The 23,844-nt window shown below is 35.4% G+C and overlaps 3 protein-coding genes across 3 annotated transcripts; 2 read left to right on the plus strand and 1 right to left on the minus strand.

The window, feature by feature from the left end:
• On the plus strand, nucleotides 1-3,488 carry LOC128209561 (uncharacterized). The gene is made up of 4 exons (XM_052913639.1): nucleotides 1-1,346; nucleotides 1,471-1,626; nucleotides 2,634-2,890; nucleotides 3,087-3,488. Exons 1-4 carry the CDS (start codon nucleotides 167-169, stop codon nucleotides 3,171-3,173), a joined length of 1,680 nt encoding a protein of 559 aa, XP_052769599.1. The 5' UTR covers nucleotides 1-166; the 3' UTR covers nucleotides 3,174-3,488.
• Nucleotides 3,489-5,328: 1,840 nt separating this feature from the next.
• LOC128208698 (MAM and LDL-receptor class A domain-containing protein 1-like) lies at nucleotides 5,329-6,610 on the plus strand. Its single transcript, XM_052912246.1, has 4 exons — nucleotides 5,329-5,341; nucleotides 5,837-5,992; nucleotides 6,172-6,377; nucleotides 6,524-6,610. Exons 1-4 carry the CDS (start codon nucleotides 5,329-5,331, stop codon nucleotides 6,608-6,610), a joined length of 462 nt encoding a protein of 153 aa, XP_052768206.1.
• A 2,262-nt stretch (nucleotides 6,611-8,872) lies between these two features.
• LOC128208699 (ferroxidase HEPHL1-like) lies at nucleotides 8,873-22,433 on the minus strand. Its single transcript, XM_052912247.1, has 9 exons — nucleotides 22,384-22,433; nucleotides 21,222-21,502; nucleotides 19,847-20,058; nucleotides 19,037-19,187; nucleotides 12,857-13,069; nucleotides 11,812-12,046; nucleotides 10,736-11,507; nucleotides 9,166-9,307; nucleotides 8,873-8,934 (listed from the first exon to the last, which is right to left on the minus strand). The coding sequence occupies exons 1-9, from the start codon at nucleotides 22,431-22,433 to the stop codon at nucleotides 8,873-8,875; spliced, it is 2,118 nt and encodes a 705-aa protein (XP_052768207.1).
• Between the last annotated feature and the right edge of the window lie 1,411 nt (nucleotides 22,434-23,844).

Consider the following 23,844-nt stretch of genomic DNA (forward strand, 5'->3'; position numbering starts at 1 on the left):
AGGACAGAGTATACGAATCCAAATATGCTCTCCACAACTTGTCTTAGGGTTAGTTATCATTTTTAAAGAGTTTGGTTTATTGGTTTACCGTATCAAAACCAGAGATTGCACTAGAACAAACCATATTTTAGGTGAAATGAAGGATACGTATACATCTGGATAAATAATGGAACATTTACATAAACTGATATTGTGTTTAGCTATTTCTTCACTTTACTGCTTTGTACAGACGACGACAGAAGAACCATGTACGGAACACAGTGACTGTCAATCGTGCACCAGTGTTAATGTTTACGAACCCTCTCGGAATGTAAAATGCAAGTGGTGTCCACTTGACCGACGGTGTCATTCTCTCAACTCTAACGGTCCTTGTAATGACTACATGAATGTTGAACAAAATACTTTGTGCCCCGAAGCAAGGCACGAGAAATACGACCCAGAAGAGGGCTACAGGCTCGCGCTTTTATCAGCCGTTGCTTATGCAGAACCAGAATACGTGCAGAAATGCCTGTATCACAGTCTCCCCAGTTATGATTTCGAATTAGTCGAGGCGATAGGAAGGAAATGTAATCTAAGATTCAACGACTACAAAGAATGCTTTGCATACACTGCAATATCTCATAGACGAAGCGCAATTATTTTATCATATCGCGGCACAGCTAGCACACCGAAATTTAAGCAGTTGTGGGATGAAGCGATGGATACTTTCAAAGAAGAGAAAGACTTCAGGAACAATGGTAAAGTCCATGCTTATTTTCATTACGCTTTTAACAAACTCTACGATCCTTGCCTAAGAGAAAGCATTCGGAAGTTAACGAGACAATATATGAGCTATGATGTTATAGTCACTGGGCATTCACTGGGAGGGGCGATGGCTTCCCTTGCTGCCGTAGCCTTAGTGAAAGACGGTGTTGTTCCAGGGAACAGATTGAGCCTTTATACATTCGGAATGCCGAGAACGGGTGATAAAAAATTCGCATATGGACATGACCTCACCGTGAACAGAAGCTGGAGAATTGTTCACTACAAGGACCTTGTTGCTCGGATACCACGTAGTTCTGACGATGCATACCACCATGGGATGGAAATATATTACCCTCGTGTGGATATGAATTACACGTCGAACTACGTGGAATGTCGAGGAGATGAAGACATGGAATGTAGCAAAGGTCAAGGAATCGATTTCATTAATGGCATTGAATATCACACGTCATATTTTGGTATAAATCTCGGAGAGCACTGCAAAAACGAACTGCGATATCGACGCTCGTCCGAAGAACCTAGATTTCCTGATAATCATTGCGAGGTTATTTCACTCAAGGATGCCGAAAAGCTTGCAAATACAGGTACAGTTCAAGCCATTTTTTTCAAATATCATATACAATTAGTCATTAAATTTGCTCTCGACATTTAAAATGTTGTTACTTTGTTAAATGAACGTTTCTGTTAAACTATATAAAAAAAATGCAGAAATAAAGACAGTAACAGAGAGCCAGTGTGATTTTGAGAATGGCTTTTGTGACTGGTCTCGTGCATCGGGTAGCACTTTCAATTTTCAAAGACACCAGGGACAGACTGACGCTGCAGGAAAAACAGGACCTCGAACGGATTGTAAAGGCTCAAAAGGTAAAAAGTTACCATAGTAAACCTTATTCAAGCATTATTGAATGATTAAAAATTAAATGATTTTGAAATGCATAATAACGTTATTAAAGTGAACTCTGTCTGTTCAACGGTATTCTATATGGAATTAATCTCACTTGAAATGTAGAAGTAGTAGTAGAAGTTGTAGTGTTTGTTGCTGTTGTTGTTGTTGTTGTTGTTGTTGTTGTTGTTGTTGTTGTCGTAATAGAAGTAATACAGAAATACAGTAGTAGTAGTTATTCTTGTTGAAAAGAAATAGAAGTAGTATCAGATTCAGAAGTAGTAAAATAAGAAGTAGTAGTAATAGTAGATGGTGTTGTTTTTTGTTTTGTTTTTATTGTTGTTGTCATCGTTGTTGTAGTGATAGCAGTAAAACAGTTGTAGTAGCAGTAGCAACAGCAGTAATAAGTAGGGTTTGTTCTGTTGTCATAATTGTAGTAGAATAACTGGAAGCCAGTACAGTTTCAATCAAGGTTTATAATCATCAATCAGTTGTTATTACTATATCTAGTTAGATATTTATTCCGAGGGAGGAAAACATTCTGCATAAAATTATGTCCCCCGGGGTCTTCATCTTTATTTGGGGGGTCATATCTCTATATAGGAAACTAATTAATAACCCTTTATTCCATCGGGCGGGATGGGGATGGGTTTAATAGTTTTTAAGGAGAAAAATCAGTCGCGGCATTTTATATGTAAAATATTTTCAAAGATTTATTTTAAATATACTGTTGAATCCATGTTATAAGCTCTAGTTTTTTTTCAATATAAGATTGTCCACCGGTACGACTTTAAGTACACAGTATTAAAATGGTATGTACAGCCTAGGAACTATCATTTGTGATACTTTGCTCGTAACATAAATATGAAGATTGCATTTTGTCCTCTATATTGCCCTATCTGGTACAAAGTCGAGACCCGGCAATGAACCATCGGCTTTCATATCTTTAATTTAATAGCTCTTTTATAAAATTAGGTGAACATTTCAGGCTATTTCATCTTCGCCGATGCAACTGGAAACTTACGAGAACTTGCAAAACTTCGTTCGCCAAATTTTCCGATTGGACCGTATTGTTTAACGTTTTACTACCACATGTATGGAGAAGATATGGGCGCGCTAAAAGTGTTTGTATATTCAAACAAGACACGCAAAAAGTTACTGGAAAGGTCAAAGAGTCAAGGAGACCGTTGGATCAAGCAAAGAGCGAATGCAAAATTCAAAAAGGCAGAAATTGACACCATACATGTAAGAAGTGTTGTTGCTGATGATGTGGATGACGTTGTTTTGTTTTTGTTTTGTTGTTGTTTGTTAAAGAGTTGTTGATGCTTACTTTTTTATTTAATATTATTGTTCTGCAACAAAGTAAGTTATTCAAACAATTAACGTAAAAAGGATTTCCTTCATGCAAACTTGTAGTAAGAAATGAAATTTTGTATTGCAGTTTGAGTTTGAAGCCCGAATTGGCAAGAATTACGCGAGTGATATTGCTTTGGACGACATCAGCATCACGCCAGGACTTTGCCACTAGTGGAAAAATTTAATAGACCAAAGACAATGTTGCCAATCGTTTATGAATAGGTTGCTTGACTTAAGGACATATAATTGTACCAGCTTTTGGAATTAATCGACATCGTTGCCATGGTTTTAAATGTTGAATAATTTGAAGAGAGTAAAACATTTTGGCGGCATATGCACATTTTGCTATACCTAGAGTTTATTCGTGTGTTGCATATGTATGTTTCATTAATCGTATTTTATATACTTGATTCCGTTTTATCGAAGACAAGAAACCTTACTTGGTCTTCTGTATATGTATTTTTCTATTAAACAGATAAAGACGGGGGTTTATTTTACTTAGTTTTCAGATATAAAATAAATTGTTTCTAAGAAAACGAGCGGTATATTACATCATTGTTTCTTAGAATTGGAACTAGAATGAACTTGAACGTTTCAGTAACACCACACGAAGATAAACTATTTGGGAAGAAATTATGTTTTTCATAACTGTATTAATCCTTTAAACATTTATAAAATGTCTAAAAGTCTGTGAATTGAATTCAAACCCCAGGTTAGGTTTCACATATGCCTCCTTAATCATAAATGTCATCTATATACATGATATTTTTGACACAGCCATGGACTTTTTTATTATCAATTAGTGACCAGACAGTGACCTTCGTAAGGTTTCATTTTACATCGTATAGATGAGTCGTCATATAAAGAACCGGGAATCAATGTCTTATGACCATTGGTCATTTTGTCTAAGGCATACTGACCAGCGGTCGTGATTCTATGGATTAAAATACTTCCTTACACAGTTCCATGTAATTTTCTGACCCGTTCAAGTCACCGGTACCACGGTAAAATATTTTAAATCCTAATGTTTGAACAATTAAGGTTAAAGCATGATACAATACTATATAAAGGATCCGTGCAAGACGTTAAAGCATTGAATTAGTTAAGTAAGCAATTTTAGACCGATAAGTCAAAGTAGAGAAAGTCTATAATAATTGAATTAATGTGATATTTCTTTTCAATATGGCTGCCAAATTGGTCAAAGGCTATGTTCGGGTTATCGGAGATTTATAATGAATTCATATAATTTACTATTTCAGAATATTTCTTTTTACATTTGGCTGAAATTTATACTGTATAACCAATGTCGACATTCGATAATGAACTACCTGGTAGATAAATATAACCTGATACTCGTAATCGAAGATTTTCTATTCTTACACTTATATTCTTACAAGAAAAAAGAAAACGTATGTACTTCTGGAAGTTGTTCATATTTTATATATTTGAATGGTTTGGCTATTGCTAAACTTCATCCCAACTCAAAGAATGCTGCAGAACAAACAAGAGGTGTCGTTTGCTATTATAAATATAAGAAAAGTTTATAAATCTGGATAAATAATGGAACATTTGCAGATATTGTTATTCGTTTTATCATTACTTAACGGCTGTGTTTCAACAATGACATCTGGATCATGTTCGGAACACACTGAATGTCAATCGCACCAGCGTGAATTCGTTCTTACCATCTCGGAATGTTAAATGTCAGTGGTGTCGACTTGACCGACAGTGCCATTCAATCAACTTTAATAGTCCTTGTGAAAACTACATGTATATTGAACAATTCACTTTATGCCCTAATGTAGAAGTACGGCGCGAGGAATACGACCCAGAGGTTCGCGCTTTTATCAGCCGTTGCCTATGCAGAGCCAGAATAGGTGCAGAAATGCCTGAACCACAGTCTCATCGGTGATGATTTCGAATTAGTCGAGGCAATAGGCAGAAAATGTGATTTGGGATTTAACGACTGTTAAGAATGTTTTGCATACACTGCAATATCTCATAAACGAAGCGCAATTATTTTGTCATATCGAGGTACAGCTGCTGGTGGCAAACAGTTGTATGACGAGGCAGCTTCAACATTCAATAGCAAGGAAAGTTTCAGGGACACCGGGAAGGTCCATGCGTATTTTCATTACGCTTTTAATAAACTGTACGATCCTTGCAAAAAAAAAGAAAGCATTCGCAGGTTGGCGAGAAAATATAGTTCATTCGAAGTTATAGTCACTGGACATTCTTTGGGAGGAGCGATGGCTTCGCTTGCTGCTGTAGCCTAAGTAAAAGATGGCGTTGTTCCTCAGAATAGATTGGCCCTTTATACATATGGAATGCCGAGGGCGGGTAATAAAGACTTCGCTTATGGACATGGCATGGCGATAGACAAAAGCTGGAGAATTGTTCACTATATGGATATGGTTGTACGTATACCGCCGAGAATTACATATATACCACCATGGGATCGAAATATACTACTATAATGCTGAAATGAAAATAAATTCAGAATACAAGGTTTGCAGCGGCAATGAAGACAAAGAATGCAGCAAAGGTCAAGAAATCGATTTCATTAATGGCATTAAATACCACACGTCATATTTTGGAATAGATCTTGGATACCACTGCAAAAACTAACTGCGATATCGACGCTCGTCCGAAGAACCTAGATTTCCTGATAACCATTGCAAGGTTATATCACTCAGGGATGCCGAAAAGCTTGCAAATACAGGTACAGTTCTAGTTAATAATAAAATTATGATGCTTCATCAGTTAAGTTTCATTAAAAATGTTATTTCATTGTGAAATAAATTAACAAGGGCAAATATTCCCTTGGTGTTGCAGAAATAAAGACAGTAACGGAGAGCCAGTGTGTTTTTGAGAATGACTTTTGTGACTGGTCTCGTGCACCGGGTAGCACTTTCAACTTTCAACGGCACAAGGGACAGACTGATGCTGCAGGAAAAACAGGACCTCGAACGAATTGTAAAGGCTCTGACGGTAAACATAAAAATGAAATTTCATTAATATGTTATTATTGTTTTGCATTTTGAAGTCCATTATTAAATACAGTCGATTGAAGGTATATATTATTCATTATCATATTACAATACGTATATTTTGTTTTTCAAACATTTTTACATTTTGCATTATCACAATGACACACGATAGCATTTTAGGTTATTTCATTTACGTCGATGCTACGGGAAATCCCGGGGAACTTGCTAAACTTCGTTCTCCAAACTTTCCTATGGGACATTACTGTTTTGAGTTCTGGTACCACATGTATGGAGAGGATATGGGTACTCTAAAAGTTTGGGTGTTTGCAAGCGGCATGAAACGCAAACTGTTGAAGAAGTTCGCGAAGAACCAAGGCAAGAAATGGGTCCGTCAACGAGTGAACGTGGACTTGAACAAGGGACAAAACGATACCATACATGTAAATGTGTTCGTGCCAGTTAGGGGTACGTACGTGTTAAAATATAATCTGTTGTCATAAAACAGCTGTTGTTTTAATTTTTTTTTTTTCAGTTTGAGTTTGAAGCCCGAATCGGAAATAATTTCGCCAGCGATATTGCTCTGGACGATATCAGCATCACGCCGGGACGTTGCCTCTAGTTCGAAAGACGAAGAAGACAAACGTTAGCGTTGTCACATCATCCATAAATATGTTTTTTTCAAATGTTAGATATTTAGAAAGACGCTTATTCCAGGTTTTGGAATATATTTTTGTGGTCACATTGAGAACTGGAATGGAGAGTATCGATTTCGTCGTCATTTCTTTGATGATTTAACACATGTTTTCCTGTTACTAGTTTTTGTATTTGTTGCTTCGTATGCTTTTGTATGTTATTTATTTCATGGTGTATGCTAGATTTTGATTGAGGTGTACTTAGGTTGATAGCTTTCTTTGTAGGATTGCATTCTACCTCAAAGGAGTCAGCACTGTTCCCCGCACTCGATGCATTTTTGACAGGTATCGGAGGTCTGTGTCTGGTCGTTGAATATTTCAAGTCTAGTTGATAACAAAGAGTGAAAGCAAGACGGTCATGTATTTATATATATCTGCTTGTTTATTATATGTCACTGTTTCGCTTCTACTCCTCATCACAGCTTTGGTTTAAGCCCGTATTAAGTTGTTACTTAGTTTTCAATGAACCCTGCCAGGTTTGTAATGTTTGTTGTAGTGCAGCGTTTTTTGTGTTTATGACATTGTTCAGAGTGCATGATAACAGAATTTGAGACTGCTAGGATTGTACCTGTAATTTAAAAAAAAATCAAAATATATAAAAATAGGTGTGTTTATCAAGAATTGTTAGGTACCGCCTTGGAACGGTCAGTAGTTTTTTATATATAGTATATATGCACTGTGCTGTTTGTGGAGTTTTGTGCCGTTCTTCTATGTTTCTTATTTGTGATTTTATGTTCTATGTCTTCGGCGTTAACCCAGTGCCTTTAAACCGGGTTTATGTTTAACTTTTTGCTACTGAGCTTGTTTCTGTAGCTTTTTGCATAAATGTACATTCAACGAGAGTAACAATAACAGATTACAAATACATTGAAATACAGATTGTAATTGACGCTTTTGAATGGTCAGCAAAACATGCAATTCGCGGCATGCCCATACACTCATATTCAAGAGAGATCTTGTTCCATTGAATGTTTGAATGTTTTATGGCGGTTGTCCATCATGTTTTCAATAAGGTATTTTGATGCGTGTCGGTCTGTTGGTGGTGTATTTGTGTTTTGGATCTTAATTTATGTCTCTATGGTATTATGTATTGAACTACAGTGTCCCTGTATATATCATTGTTTTATTGATATTTTAACTAGTTCCTCGGCATCATTAATAGCTTAAAGGCAGGGAAGCATATTTTTTATAAATTAACTTTAAGTGCCCAATGACTAGATACAAGCAACACCTGAAAACAAATGAATCCAGCCGGAGCAACAGTGTCAACTCCTGGACAGGTACTCTACAGTCATACAAAGAAAACTGCCTGGCATAGCTCGACCATTAAGTTCAAGATTTTAAACTTCTCATAACGATTGTAGCATTGTACAAACCAGGGTTACAAACCATTGTACAGACGTACAACTACAAACAACTTATTTTTGATTAATTTATAAAGGATTTTAATCGAATACAAGATCATAAATGTATAAATGTTACAAAGCATATTCAAATAAACAACCTATTTTGACAGCATGCGTTTTTTATTAATGGTTTAACATTATCATCAAATGATATTCAGACATACTACCCCTGAAATTCCTAAATGGTCATTTAGCTATATAACGAACAAGGTTCATTGTTATAACATATCTACGGATTGCGAACCCAATTTTGTCTAAGCTGAAAAGGGTATAACCTAATACACGTATCCGTAGAAAAAAACAATAACAATACTTACTGTTTATAATCACAGTTTGAGGGGAATATAGGTAAAATAGTATTTGATATTTACTTGAAACAACCTTATAAGATATGCCTGTATGAATGATTGTGCTTGCGGCCATTCTGGTAAATAAATGTTCTTTTTTGCTGTATGTAATGCCATTACCTCTTTGTTGATTTACATGTAAAGTATAATTCCTCAAAGTTTTTTATGTATTCCGATGTATAGTCAGTATTCATTTCAGAGGTGTTCGTTGAAGGCACTGTCTCCAGTCTCATTTCTCTTGTAATATTTCTTCAACCAATTATATGTAAATTGACTCTCCGTCGTAATACCACTTGATAAAAGTTGATGGAATACATGTCAAATCGTCCCCTAAATGGTCACACTATGATGATAATACCACTGTTACATATTTGTCTATTCAAATTTTCCAGTAATACAATAATTGTTTCACGTTAAAGTTAAAAAGATTCCACTATTAGTACATAAGCTGTTGTAAGACACGGTGGTAATAGCGTGGCTTGAGTGAGTGTTTCTTTCCTGAAATAAAATAATAAAAAAACTATAGAACTGTAGCAGATTATGTTTCACATAATTATATTCGCCCCGAATTCAATCCAGTTCTTCCAATGTACCGATACACCTTCTGACACGAAAGTTAAAGTATATGAGAAATTTAGATAAGATATGTTGATTGTCTAGTTGACTTTGTTCTCACAATTTTATTTTGTTTTAATGAAACATTAATTTTCCTTTTTGCATTGGTCTTACCATAAACTTTGAGCTTTCTAGGGTGGACTGTGTAAACAGTTTCCATGCCAGCAGCTGAGTGTAGACTCACGTGACAATGGAAAAGCCACGTTCCCGGATTGTGCCCTGCCATCTCCACAGTTTCGTACGTGCCAGCAAAAACCTGCAAACCCAGTAAAATATCATTCAAACACGAGTATTGGAGTAGATTTAAATGTAATTCATGAGGATGTTTTTGCGATAATGCACGAGTTCTGTAGTGCAGTTATAATCCTTTTATAAAAAACACACATCTGAAACCTCACTTTTCACGTGTGTAAGTTATACCCCCAACAAAACAAAGTTGGAGCTGAATTTCTAATCCTGGAAATAAAGATTTGAGAGCTCTTTGAAAATAGAAACCCCTTCATTCAAAAAAAAAAAATCGAAAAAAATGAAAAATGTTCTGTTTTACTTATGTTCACTTAATTTTTTTTATCTTAATATAATTTCAACTTAATCACCTACAAAGATGGAAACAGAAGATAATGGTCCAATATGGTATAACGATGCGTTGATTCAATGTCATGTGTAAGTTAATAAACAAACACACGTTACACTAAGTACTCACTTCCGATTTGGTGTAATTTGCCAAACATTTGTACGCGCGAGACCGAGTGCTTTTTTACCAGTTATTCCAATAACTCTTGTATTGCAAACGCTTAAAACAATTAAATTAATAATCCATCTATTTTTCGCACCTTTTGAGAAAGAAACTTGAAAAAAATACTAGTAAGAATTTTCAAAAACAAATAGTTAGTACGTCTTGTTCTAGGCGGGTCGCATGAACTGAATCTACACAAGCTATAAACTGACATGACATCATTTTCGATGCATCATGAAACTACGGCATATGACTAAAATAACCATCAATGAAATGTCAGAGACTTTTCGCAGAACTGTGAAAGGTGTTTAGATCGCTTTGAATGATTAAAACCTGTGCATATCACATGTACAATATTTCCTTAAAAGTAAGAAAGAAAATACACATCCAGAAAAAAGTGTCTAATGGCATGTCCGTTTTTGTATTTGCGTCTTAATATGACACAATTTGCTGCTTATGTGATATTCCTTAACATAATGTAAAATGATATCACAGCAGCTCAACTGATGTAAATTTCATAACTAATATAAGACAAATGAAGCTACATGCCTCGTAGCCACAATAATGCGCGTTTGAGGAACATTTTTAACATTTGGATATTCACTTTGTTCTCTAAACGCCACAAGTCGACTATTTCATATCAATGTAAAATAAATTCCTCAAATGTTACTCCACAATAATTAACACTTTGCAGTGAAATAAAAACACAAAAGTTACACTTTAATTATTTTGCCAATACCTTTTACTTATTGCACATAAGTTTTTAAAGAAACACAATTAATTAATTAAATTTAGATCGACTTCTGTCAATAAAGCAGCGCCATTTTGAAACCATCTAGCAGGTGCCCGTTATCTTTTCGCTCAATATACTTGGGATATGGACGCGTAGAGTCGCCAAATAAAAAACCGTCAAAGACTCTGAAGCGACTGTTTATATGGACTACATACCTCGAGAACATCTCCTCGTAATGTTTGTGACGTCCGGCGGATGTACAGCTGTCCGTGGAAATGTACTGTATGGATACCAAAAGTCGAGCCCATACCAAATATGTACCATGCTGTCCTTTCTCCTTTTGCAAAATCCAAACCTCGGAGGTTTCCGTATAATAAACCGTTTATTGAATTTTTTGAGTTACTATTTACAAAGTCTGTAGCAGATGTATTTAGTCTTCCAGGAGCACTTGTTGCAAAGTTATAAGTGCTGTAGTGACTAAGATTTTCATTAAAAATGACAAAGGCAGTTGCAAACTCGGTTGTCACTTTATCCGACCTTTGATCGTTTATGTCAAGGATTCCTGGCCTGCATATAACGACCGGACCCAGTAGCCCACTATATGTGTCGTTAAGAGGAGTAACTCGAGATGTATACATGGACCCTACACAGTTTGGTTCATTCAATTTCGGTCCTGACCTCTCTGGAACAATATAGCGGTAAAGTTTAATTTGCCCGGGAAGGGTTGGCAATGCAGAGCTGATCTCTGACCCGTCGGCAAATGGAAGGTTTCGGGGAACAACATTGAAAGGAAACGAAGCCATGTTCTTAAAGAATACTTCTATTGTATCGCCAACGTTGCCGCGAATATATGGCCCAAGGATTCCGAGGCTTTCGCGTTGGGGTACCATTTTTGAGAATGTTACATCAGTGAATTTTCTATAAATGGCTTTTCTATAGATAGTGCCGACGAAGTTTGGTCCTCCACGAATATACAAATAAGAGGAACTGCAAAACAATTAATCCTGATTAAACATGCTTAATTTAAAGCAAGCAATGAAAAATTCAACATACTTTGTAAAGGGTTAAGTCGTCTGCTTTATTATATTTAGACGATTCCATTACTGTAGTAAGTTCCGTTCGCAAAATATCTCGTCCAGTGAAATTATGAATAAAGTGAACAACTGAACGTTTTAAAAGCCAAAGATGTTTTCCCAACAATTATAAGTTTATATTGGAAATAAAAGTTGCGGATGAATAGTTAAGGACTCAAAATTTGCATACTAGTATCAATAATTAGAGAATTACAAACCTGTTTGGGTTCAGCAAACTTTCTCCTGTAAGGGGATGTATTTTCACGGGAGCATAGTCCCAGTCGACTTCTACAGCGGCAATAAAGTATCGTCGGGTTATTCCATTGGCTTTTGGGACGAGTTTTGGTTGTGGAACAATCTTAGGAGAAGCAGGGGAGCAGACATGAGCGTTATAAAATGCAAACATCCCTTCACTCTCGTATCCGAGTTGACCCGTGCGCAAAAGATGACGACCTAAAAGAAATGGATGAATATGATTAAGGGCCAGTCTCATAAACGCAAGTATCATACGTTCGCTTTTTGGAATTGATATTTCTGAAAAGTAGTTATATCTTTTCTAGAAACAATGACGTATGTTGACCAGTTAAGCATTTTTTATCTTGCAGGTAAAACTCTCAACTTATTTTTTTTACATTCACTTAAGTATTGATCGCATGTTTTCTTGTGATTATGCTGTATGAACACAGTAGGGCAAGAGAACAAATTTTATGAAGCGCACCCGCTTGTCCGTCATAACTCCTTGCGTGTTGAACAGTATGAACGTCAAAGTTCATCTTTACAAAGAACAAGGCGAGAGTAATTATCATACATTTAACTGAAATTATTCAGAATATTTTGACGAACCATCGATTATACGATGAATCCAAAGTGTGCAGCAGGGTTCCAACAACTGTGGTACTTACCGGCGCATCAAGGTAGTCATCCCATGACTTATTCATAGAGTTATTTTATGCCATGTGGTCTGTTTATGTTTATTTGTAAAGGTTGTTTTCGAAGTCTCATTTGAGCTTTTACCTTATTCCTCTAAAAAGGTTTCAAATATGCAATTTGGACTACTGGACTGGTCCCTGTTAATTTCATTGTAGTATGGGTAATAAAGTGACTTTGTTCTTTATGTATGTTACATCAGGTGAAAGCGACACTATTCTCAGACTCTTTAATCAACGAAGCAGTTCAAACATTTTCGCTTTTATCCCCCGAATTGTAGCGTGTACGGTTAAAACAATTCATGTATGACTATAGGACAGCAGTGAAAGTACAAACCAGCTTGATCAAGGATCATTTTGACTGTTATCCCGACACCAGGAAACACGGACGCTGCGTCGACTTGTCGTCCATCCGAATGGAAGTTGTTGGAATCAAATGTGAAGTGGTGATGGTCGAAACGTTCCCCAAGTCCGTACATGTGCCATGCAACTCGGTCTCCAAGACAAACATCAAGACCGGGTAACGTCCCAAAAGAGTAGCCATTGATTGCTGCGAAAAGGATAGAACAGCAAGTAGTTTATTATCGTTGATATAATTGTATTACTGTTATTTAAGAAATATAACACACCACTGAGTGTCATATGACATTATAAGGACCGGCCAGTCATCCACCGAAAGTGTATATGGACTGAGGCGTTAGCCTTCGGGGACTGACTGACCGGTCCTTATAATGCCTTATGGCCCGATGTGGTGTGTTATATTTCTTATATTATACCGAACAGTTTTCATTACCATTCAATATTTTTAAAGCGATTTAAAAGTGTGTTATTGAACAAAGCTTATAATGTTTACTTGCGACAAGTTTTCGCCGTTGAGAAAATAGCAAGCCGCACTTACCAATTGTATGACGTAAGCGGTCCATATTACATTTTGGCGAGGTCCGGACCGGCCAAAAACATAATATGGACCACTGACGTCATTTAACTGGATTTTTATCAAAATACAGTGATATACGGACCGATCGAGTTTATATATACAAAGAAGGGACACATTTATGTGAGGTTTAATATTCTGATATAATGACCGATATGTAAACAATAGAGAAACCTATGCGTGATCATTTCACGACAAGAAAGAAAACACACGGTACGGTACGCTCGACTAGACATCATAAAGACGCGTATGCTAATTCATTAATTTATTTATTACCCATACGTATAACTTTTTAAGGTATTCCACCAGTAACCAAATTGTTTAATCTCGTTTATTTCTGTTTAACTTCTGATTCCATGCGGATTACTTCGGGTAAATCCTGATCACAACATCATTTGACGTATTTTCCTGCGATGTTAAATTTTAAAATTGTTAATTAAGTAAGTATTTAAAGACGTATATTGTATCTACACGGATGCATTTTACCTTGATACCGGGGATTTTTGTTTATAATAAATGTTTTTAACGAGTCCATTCAATATTTAGTCCAATGGAATAACAATTGTAACACAGACCCGCGCAAAGGTCGTTTATGTCAAACATCGGACGTCACGCATGGCTCTTTGATGGCAAATGGCACTACAGCCGTCATCTTATACTTTTGTGACCCCTTTTTTATAAATTGGTTACCATAGTTTCATACTAATTTCGTATAAAAGATATATTCAATAGTATAAGAAAACATTAAAATGAGGTTATAAGTTGTTTATCACATTTGAAAAATATACCCAATATAATATACTTTGAGATAAATTTAACGTCCTTTCAAATTGTGCTATGATAAAAGTTTCTTTATGTCAATCACAAACACGCAAGTGCCGTTTATGTTATGTACTTTTTCAAGATTTAATAAATCAACAAAATATTTCAGCCCTGATTAATCACTTAAATAACTACGAATACATTAGCGGGTAGGGTAATAGTTTTCTAGTTGAATAGTTCTTTATATGAGCCCCTTTAAGCGAAACCTGGTTTTGACTGTAATGAAAATACCAATTATTTCGAATTATTCGATAAAGCACTCCAACGGAACAAAAGTTGAGTACAAAAAATAGTTTGTTTGTTTTTTGAACTTTTTTCTTTATTCTGAAATATGTTTATGAAATGGTTATTATACAATGACGTTCATATCTGAAGACGGATACTACGGAAGAAAAGAATTTGTATTTTAAAGTCTTTGAATTTTGCAAATATGATATAAAAATATTAATGATGTTGAAATAAAATGGCAGATCTAGCTCCTCGCCGTTAATAGTAGAATACATTGAGTTTTTATATTTTGAATGTTCTAAAAAATCATCGTGATAGAATCGAAATGAATTTAAAATTCGTGTTTTGTTCTCTGATGAAATTGTTTGTTGGATACTTGAAAGAAAAAAACAACCTCTCCAGCTATATTATGCCCTGACGAAAACTAAGGAAGAGAAAAGTATGCGGGCAGTCCGTGGATCGAACCCGGGCCACCCCTACTTGCAGGTTAGACGCTCTACCAACTGAGCTTACCAGCCCAAACAACTCACACAATATCTGACCTGTGCGAGTCAGTATCGATACTTATGTATATACTACCCCTGTTCTATCAGACAACAAACCTTTCATTTATATAAACATATAGTAATATTGTCTGAGTTGTGCGAAATCATTTTTAAAACGACTGTGTCTACCTAGTACACGTTAAGTAAACAATTTATAAAATATGATGAGCACTGTGTTCGTCAGCGCCTGTCCGGTTTGCTCTTATCAAATACCTCAAAGATAACTATTTGAAATAAATATACTTTGTAAATGTGAAACTTTGTTCTCGTAAAGAATTTCGATAACGGTTTATTTTGTTTATAATATTATCTTTAAATATATATAATTTTTGGCGAATTGTATTATTTATCAAAATGATTTTAATAAGAATTACTTTAAAATAACCCCGCTACATCAAATGTGAGTAACCTCCCTTGTATTCGATATGTGTTTATAAAACTATAAATAGCAACGCACCTGGCAAACTTGTAAGTACATCAATTTACAATATAAATATTTACCTTAAAACCGTACGTTTTATAAACACTTTATTCAAGGTAGGTCAGACAATGTCAGTTAAGGGTCAGTTAAGGATTTCGATATCAGAAAAGGAAAGTTGTCACTTTGTATATGACATTTTTGAATATAGTTTAATTTCAATGTCGATTTGACATTTTTCGAAAATGCAGTCAACTTTCACTTTCGAAATCGCATTTATATGCCTATTTTGACTCGAAAACTTCACTGGGTTGTTTATATTCGTTGTTATCAGCCTTAACTAGTTTTTTTGAAGTGACTCACTTATTGACTCACGATTTTGAAGATTTTGGACCACTTTATATATAGTTTAACTACAGTGCGTGTTAAAACTTAAACCATGTAGGTGTCAATTTGTGTCAACTGAAGTTAAATCATGAATATGCGTATTGTCGAATGAAATAAATCTCCCAACACAAGACGTGCACATGTATCGTTCTTACATAGTATTCTGTATCATGATTTCAGCAGAGGACAATCATGAGTGTGATACAGGCCATACTGGCTAAGGCATGCGTTGCACTTTGCGTTATTGGGGCATCGATGGTGTATCAGGAAGACAGGAGCTACATGCTCTTGTTTACCGTACTGATATCGTACACATTGTGGCTGATCTTAATCTTAATATATAAAGGAAAAAAGACCGATCCAGCTGTCTACAATTTTCTACAAATGCTGTATACGGTTATCGTGTTTTCAGTCGTGTACTCATCACTCCACAACGATGAATCGAATCAGCTTAGACACAAGTTCATGGTTGACAATTTGAATCCTTACTTTCAATACAAACAAACTCTGAAGTGGGCATTCAGGGAGTGTTTTTCGTTTATCGTCTTCATTTGGCGACTAATGAATATATTAAATATAGGCTGGAAACGCTTTACTGCACTTATATTTTATTTTACCTTTCATGCTTGTATTTTCGCAATAATATTTAAAGTCATACTGACCATGGTAATATCAGGTGTATGGATCACTATGGTTGAAAATTTAATGTTTACGTTTGACGCAAACAATAGCCGGGATTACCCTGAAGGATTTTTCACTCCAAAAAATGTAAGTGAAACCCCTTATTCATTACCAGTGCGTGAAACAAAAACATATCAGCAAGATTTAACTGGCAAGTTTGTACTTGTGAATAATTTCGAGACTGTGAACAATCCAGCAGATCCAGGTTCTTCCTACCCTCTTTACCAAATGTCTGTTGAACGATACATTGGCGAAGACGTTACACTCAGCTGTGTTTATATAATTACAAAGGACAACTTGCTTGGAAGGAAAACATTCTGGACTTTCAACGGAACAACACTGACTAACAATTCGAAATACAATATTGACACTAACATTAAATTGCAAGAAGAAGGTAAACGGTCGGTACATTCTTTGTTAAGTATAAAAATACTCCAATCGGTGGACTTTGGGGAATACAAGTGTTACGGCAAGATATACTACTACACCAAACGTGCCAAAATATCACTTGTTCATGGATTGCATTCAAAAAAATATTTGTTATCCGTTTTTACGCTTAAAGAAATTCACCCCAAAATACGTCTTTTAAAAAGATCAGTCGGAAACATTGTAGCCACTCAAGGTCACTTTTGGTATCATTCCAAGCAAGATATCAATGATTTCCACTTGGACTACACGGTAAATGGTAAACCTATCGGCCTTAGGTGCCCCGGAGAAAACTCGCAAATATGTTCAGTTGGAGCAAATGTTCTTCGAATGTTTTTCACAATTGGAGCCAGCAATTTCGAGTGGAAAGGAGAACAGTTTCCATATCTTGATGTCATAAAAGTGGATAATATTGAAGATTTGAATCGTGCTATTATATATTATTGTTTGTGTAGCGCTGGATTTGGTGTCCATAGAATTAGTTTTGTTCGAAGTGTTGTTGTTCCGAAAACTGGACGAGCAGTATTACACGAAATAGAGCATCCTTACATATATCTTATACTACCACATGCAGAGCCGTCACTGTTTCGAAGGACTGATGACAGGCATTTGTACCAGGAGATAGAAGACTTAATTGACTCTGGTGTGGAAATAGAATTAATAGAGCAAAAGGTAGAATACTTGTTGGCATTCATAAGTGCTTATGAATACAAAGTTATTTCATTTACGAACTATATCCAAGGATTAATTCTGATCTTATCCTTCATTGTGGTATTTGTTCTTATTCATATGACAACACGCATATATTTTAAATTACTTATACAAGCTCCAGTCAGACGCTTGCTTAATGTAATTCCACTAAAACATGAAGAGGTTCTGCAACTGGAAGATCTTAATTTTGATGTATTCATTTCCTACGCAGAGGAAGAATACAACTTAGTCACCACAGTATTGCTACCTTATATAAAAAACGAATGCAGGTTAAAGGTGTGCTTTAATGGCGATGACTCCTTCAAAGGAAACAGATCACTGATACATTTGTATCTAAACTCTATATCGAAAAGTAGAAAAATTATTGTGATATTATCCAAAAACTACATGCAAGAAGCAATATGTGAAAATTTGCAGCTTCACATGATCATATTACCATTAATTTATGAACGAAAGCGAATGCCAAAGGATGTCCTGTTTATCAAATATGACAAAGATGTCGAATTTCCGAAAATTCTGAGATGGGACCTGGATGTAGAGATACTTGATTGGCAAACGTATCTACGTGATGAAGTCAAACTGAAATTAATACGCAAATGGATGCTCACGGGGAAGTTATAACTGCTCACTCGTTTTTCAAAACATATCTGTGATAGTACGAAGGTGCCAAAAAAATTCCAGTGTGTCATTGCGGTAAATGTTTGCTTTTGTTTTAAAATCGTTGTGCCAACCGCTCTTTTTTTGTGCCATATCAGCATATGTGTTGTTGTTCTTCTCACTTTGTTGTTGTTGTTGTTTTTATTTTTTATTTAAGGGTCGTTTTTTAAACACATTTTTAAACTCATTTGACGCCTTAGCTTTTTAATTAATCTACAGGACTTAATTTGTCAAACACAGTACGTACAAGCATTTCCTTACATATAATATATCGAAATAAGAAAATGATATGATCAATTTAATTCATTTCGCCAAATATTTTATTTGTACCACTATGAACTAGCAAGTGATTATATTTCATAAATGTATACATATGCACATGGACTATTTTACATTCTTTACTTTGATATCCTTATCAACCATCTGAATGTCGTAGTATGTCAGTTTCGTCTGTAGTTCTTTAAGTTTAGTTTTATCGCTTGAAACACTTTATTTAATAATTCAAATAGTGTACTTTGTATTAGTAACACTCCCATTAATGTGTGTGTGCTTATATTTAAAAACATTGCCAAAGTGAAATAAATCTGTGAATAAAATTAAGTACAGCTTTTTGATAATGATATAAGATCTTTGTTAAAATATTTGAAATATTACCCATTGCAAAGGAAAGAAATCATATCGAACAAAACGATCACTTTAAATCCTTACCTCTCATTTGATTGGAAGATACGAACGACCGGTCTTTCTTGTTGACTGTCCATGGCATTGTTGTGAATGTTTGTATATTCTCGTCGATGTACCAAGAAAGGTTTTCATCAATTACCATCCAGTTAAGGAAGAATTCCCGATCAAATAGTTTCTGTCAAATATTTGTAAATGGGTTATTATGTAATTGTAATATACTAATTTTGGAGAAAAAAGTATAACAACAGAATATTATTACTTTGTCTTACTGCTCATTGTATACAAAGGAGCGTAAATTGTGTTTACCGATTGCTGTCCATGAACAGACTCGAGCAGTTACAAGCAAACTAATCTAATTATACTAAATATATATTCAGACTGTAAACTGTAGCTTATTTCAATCAAACAAAGTTCATTCTTAAATTTAATTTGATGAAAATGTTGTGTGTTTTTTCTTGTGATTAGCAAGAAGTCAATATTACTTAAATAATAGAAAACACAAATAGTGAGCCCTACTTAATCCTGATAAAGGAGCTCGATATATTGTGGCCAGTTCTTCGGGTTTCAACTTATTTGATAGAAGTAAAGCTTGTTTGTACGCTGGCCAGGTACCGAGCTTGTATTTAAAGTATGACGGCAGAACAGCCGCGGTGTTGGCTGTAACCGCAACATTTATTATATAAGATAGTTTGATACGCATTATTTCGTCTGCTTTGTGGCTCTCGTTTATTGCCACTAGACCTTAACATCTAGGCCTCTAGCCTATAGGTTGGGTATGCGTAACAATTTGGCTACTGTAGTTTTAGTATTGTATTATTAGAACTTAGAACAAACCTGAGTTCCTGATTTGGTCAAAGTTCCTGGCTTGCAAATGACCATGGGACCAAACAGTCCCGAATATATGTCCTTTTGTACGTCGACGGCAGAATGGTAGGGGTAGGTCAAGCAATCTGGGTCTATATGAGTGGGAGCACTGTTCTGTAGAACATCGAACTTGTAAACGCGAACAGCACCAATAGGAACAATAGCGCCACTTCGACGAGGATCTATGCAAGAAAGAAAGTGCTTGTGGTTATTGTACAGATCGTGCAAAGAGGGAACAAGTGGCGTTCATACATTTTCGATTTGTATAAGTATTCAAAAGACTGAGATAGAACCAAAGTCTATGGCGACTATAAATGAATTGCAAGATTTTAATCCCCGCGAGCCACCTTTTTTTCCGCCGTCTCTTGAAATTGATTGACTCAAATAAAACAATTGAACTGGTGTCTGTATTTGCGTATCGGCTCGGTACGGTCCGGCAACGGCGTTTATTCATACCAGCCGGCGTCGATGTAAACATTCACATTGTTAAAAAAAGATCATTGTTACGATGATGTTCGTGGTTCGTCTAGAAACACATGTATATTGTCCCGTATGCAATAAAGAAGAACATGAACACATATTCAACGGTGAAACAGTCACCTAAGAAAAATAAGACGTATAATGTTACATTAAAACATGGATGAAATGCTAGGAATTGATTTATATTGGCGTATGCAATGTCGTTGGTCTAATTTACTTTAACATATTTTGTATTAACTTATGATGACTTGGCTAGTGTTTAATATCATGAGTAATTTTAGAAGTGATGTGTAGTTCAAAATAAATTTGGCATGTACAGTTTAAGTTACATTCATTAACATGTTGAGTTTATAATTTCAATAAGTTTATAATAAAATAAAACAATGAAAACTACAGAAAAAAGACCAGTAGCCAAGTTTAACCAAGATTATGTTTAAAAACACATTCAGAGAAGCAAGAGCCAACCCAGCGGCCCGCAATAACAAGTAAACATGCACGGCTTTATTTTTTTAGTGTAAAAACATAATTTACAAACAAACTTATGCACCAGTCAATTGTAACCACACCCCAACCCCTGGTCCGAGAAATAGCGGGGACTTTGACTTTTGGTCCAGCCAATCCGGGTATAATATGCGTCCTGTGGGGAAAAACTGCCGATAAATCCCCCGCAAAATGCCCCCGTATCCAGGGGACATCCCAGGTAAGACCAATTCCCCGCTAATTTCGGCGCGAAAACAAAACCACCGCATTAACCCGGCACTGCACAGCCACCTGGAAAGTAAAAACACTGCCCATTCTACCGCTATCCCCGTTATACCCCCGGACCTATGGGGACGTGTTTACAATTGACTTGTGCATAACACACCTTTACGTGCATTCTTGTAGAACGCTCCTTCATTATCTTTCGTCATTGCAACCCCACCAGCCAAAAACGAATACGGTCTGGTAGCCAGATTGGTGACGACTACCTCAATTATATCGCCGACTTCGCCGACAACTGGTGGCCCAGCTAATCCATAATGCGTTTGATATTTGCTTCGCAGTTTTCGTACGGTGAATGTACTGTCCGTATATTCCCGGAATACCGCTTTCTTGTAACGGGACCCAATTCGTTGAGGTCCTCGTCTCAAATGTATGTCTGCTGCCCTGCATAATCAATTAAATTAATCGCTTATTGATTACAATTGATAAAGTTGGAACGCAACGAAAGTGGTAAATACAATGAGTTAAATGAGGTGAACTCATATGAATACTTATTTAACATGTTGGTAAGAATGCACATGCAAACTGTATATATTTCCAATCTGATTGTTATTTTTCAAACTTTAAATGATGTCTCAGGTTAAGAATATAACAATTTTATTCAGTTCAGTTTCCACGTATACCAAATACTTGTATTATAGGTCATGTGTATTTTAGAACCGTTATATAATTTTATCAATATTTAAACACGCAAGCTTCTGTTGTTATACACAAAAATGACTACTGTTACATTTGTTACACTGTTAAATTTAAACAATTCAATGACATATTAAACGACGTGCAGTTTGGTATCTTACACCTTATATTCAAAAATAATTATAAGTATATTTAGATATTAAAGGCAATACGTTTTAACGCTATATGTTCAGCGTTATTCATTTGACATGGAAAGAGAACTGGGGCCGTATTCAAAAAGCAACTTAGAATAAGAATCTAAGTGTTCTGATTGGCCTGTATATTTAGCTGACCAATAGGCTGAATGGAATCACTGAGGCATGTTTAAGGATAAGATAAATATTGGATACTAGCACTGGGGTGGTTTTCAATATGCAACTTAAGTCAATCTAATTGTCAATCATAATTGACTTCCTTCACTCTATTGGTCAGTTATTTATAACAAGTAATCCGATTAGCTACATCGTTCTTAGATACAATTAAGACCAATATTGAAACCCCTGAAATATATCCGTAAGTCTCCGAAACAGAAACTGTTCAATTGTTTAGGTGTTTGGCTTATCAGATGCTGTGAATCTAGCTAATCTTACCCCTGATTAACTTCATGGCACTTCAGGAGAGCGAATGCTGGCTCGATCATTTCTGGTGGAAGTTGTGGACTTAGAATGTAGACTGTTTAAAAGGTCTTCGAAACTTCGTCAAATGAAGTGTACATACCTAGAATTTGATTTCAATCCTGGTGCGTAATCCCAAATAATTTCCTCGATGGCTAAGTAAGATGTGCGCAGGACCTGGGCTTTCGATAATGTTTGAACTGCTAAACTAGACGTGATAACGTGTTGTGGTCTGTTACACTTTCCAATATTAATAAAAGCCTGCATTCCTTCTGAAAACAAAAACAAAATGACTCCAAAACAGAAAACAATAACTGGTTTCCTATGTGTGAACTGTGGAAATCCGGTAACAGAGTGAAATATATTTTGGGAAATTTAAAGTCACTCATCATTTCAAACAGAACATTGTTCTCTCACTCGTTGGAAGCGACAGACAATATACTTTAATTTCATGAAGCTATGGTGATATCATTTATACACAACTCCAACCCAAAGTAAACGAGAAACACACGCACCGGATTTTAAACTCATTGTTTATAAATTTCAAAAAATCTTACAACTCCAAACTTAAAACAACGATGCAAAAAAAAGTGGAAAATCTTTGATTTGTTTTCATAAATATGCACCTTGTACTGTCTGTATATTCTCACAAAGTGCATATTTATAAAACAAATATTTTTTAATAATATTTCACATTTTGGCATCGTTATCTTTTATTTGGAATTAAAAATTATTTAGTTTAAATTTTAAAAAATATTTTGAGTTTAAAAATCCGGTTCCAGTGATAAGAAACAATGATTTCGGATGGATGGTCGGAATTGCCAACAGGCGGGCGAACGTTGACTTGCAAATTGATAAGCCTAGATACGTGATTTCGTACATATTGGGATTTTCTATAGTGCAGGGGGGCAGTTTCGCCAATGGTCCTAGAAGCAAGTTCGTTCCGATGAGAGATGAAAAACCTTTAACTATTTACTAAATAATGCATTTATGGAAACTACTCATTACTAATAACAAGATTGTAACCGTGTGTTTTATAGTTGAAAACGCACTGATATTAAATGATGGGTTTCTACACGTTTCATACAAATTAAACGCAGTATTCTTCATAAAAACCATTTTTCTGGTGTTTATTTATCTTATCTGCAAATTGATACATTGGTTTTAATTGTGACACATCTTATTTGGGAGTAAGAGTGCATCTTTAATAAAATTCATTTGATTGAATCGTATTTTATTTCATATAAACGACTGAACATTTAACACAATTTGAACACAACAAATGTAGCATAATGCATTATACAATAGAGCTGGGCTACAAGATTTTACAATGTAATCGGCCCTCCCAGATCACTATGATGTTGTTCAAGTATTCGATAATAAATGAAATGATATATTTAATCATATAAATAATATATACTTAAAATGTAATGCTTC

The sequence above is a fragment of the Mya arenaria genome, chromosome 11 (genome assembly GCF_026914265.1).
Source record: "Mya arenaria isolate MELC-2E11 chromosome 11, ASM2691426v1".
Classification (NCBI taxonomy): domain Eukaryota; kingdom Metazoa; phylum Mollusca; class Bivalvia; order Myida; family Myidae; genus Mya; species Mya arenaria.

What these genes read in the sequence shown, in the direction of transcription:
- LOC128209561 (XM_052913639.1), top strand. Translation starts at nt 167, where the DNA reads ATGGAACATTTACATAAACTGATATTGTGTTTAGCTATTTCTTCACTT. An exon ending in CGAAAAGCTTGCAAATACAG is followed by an intron (nt 1,347 to 1,470) that starts GTACAGTTCAAG and finishes AAAAAAATGCAG; the next exon opens with AAATAAAGACAGTAACAGAG. An exon ending in CAGAAATTGACACCATACAT is followed by an intron (nt 2,891 to 3,086) that starts GTAAGAAGTGTT and finishes TTTGTATTGCAG; the next exon opens with TTTGAGTTTGAAGCCCGAAT.
- LOC128208698 (XM_052912246.1), top strand. An exon ending in GAATTGTAAAGGCTCTGACG is followed by an intron (nt 5,993 to 6,171) that starts GTAAACATAAAA and finishes ATAGCATTTTAG; the next exon opens with GTTATTTCATTTACGTCGAT. An exon ending in AGAACCAAGGCAAGAAATGG is followed by an intron (nt 6,378 to 6,523) that starts GTCCGTCAACGA and finishes TTTTTTTTTCAG; the next exon opens with TTTGAGTTTGAAGCCCGAAT.
- LOC128208699 (XM_052912247.1), bottom strand. Translation starts at nt 22,433, where the DNA reads ATGATCGAGCCAGCATTCGCTCTCCTGAAGTGCCATGAAGTTAATCAG. An exon ending in CTACAAGAATGCACGTAAAG is followed by an intron (nt 20,059 to 21,221) that starts GTGTGTTATGCA and finishes TTTCTTGCATAG; the next exon opens with ATCCTCGTCGAAGTGGCGCT. An exon ending in ATCTTCCAATCAAATGAGAG is followed by an intron (nt 13,070 to 19,036) that starts GTAAGGATTTAA and finishes TCCTTTTCGCAG; the next exon opens with CAATCAATGGCTACTCTTTT.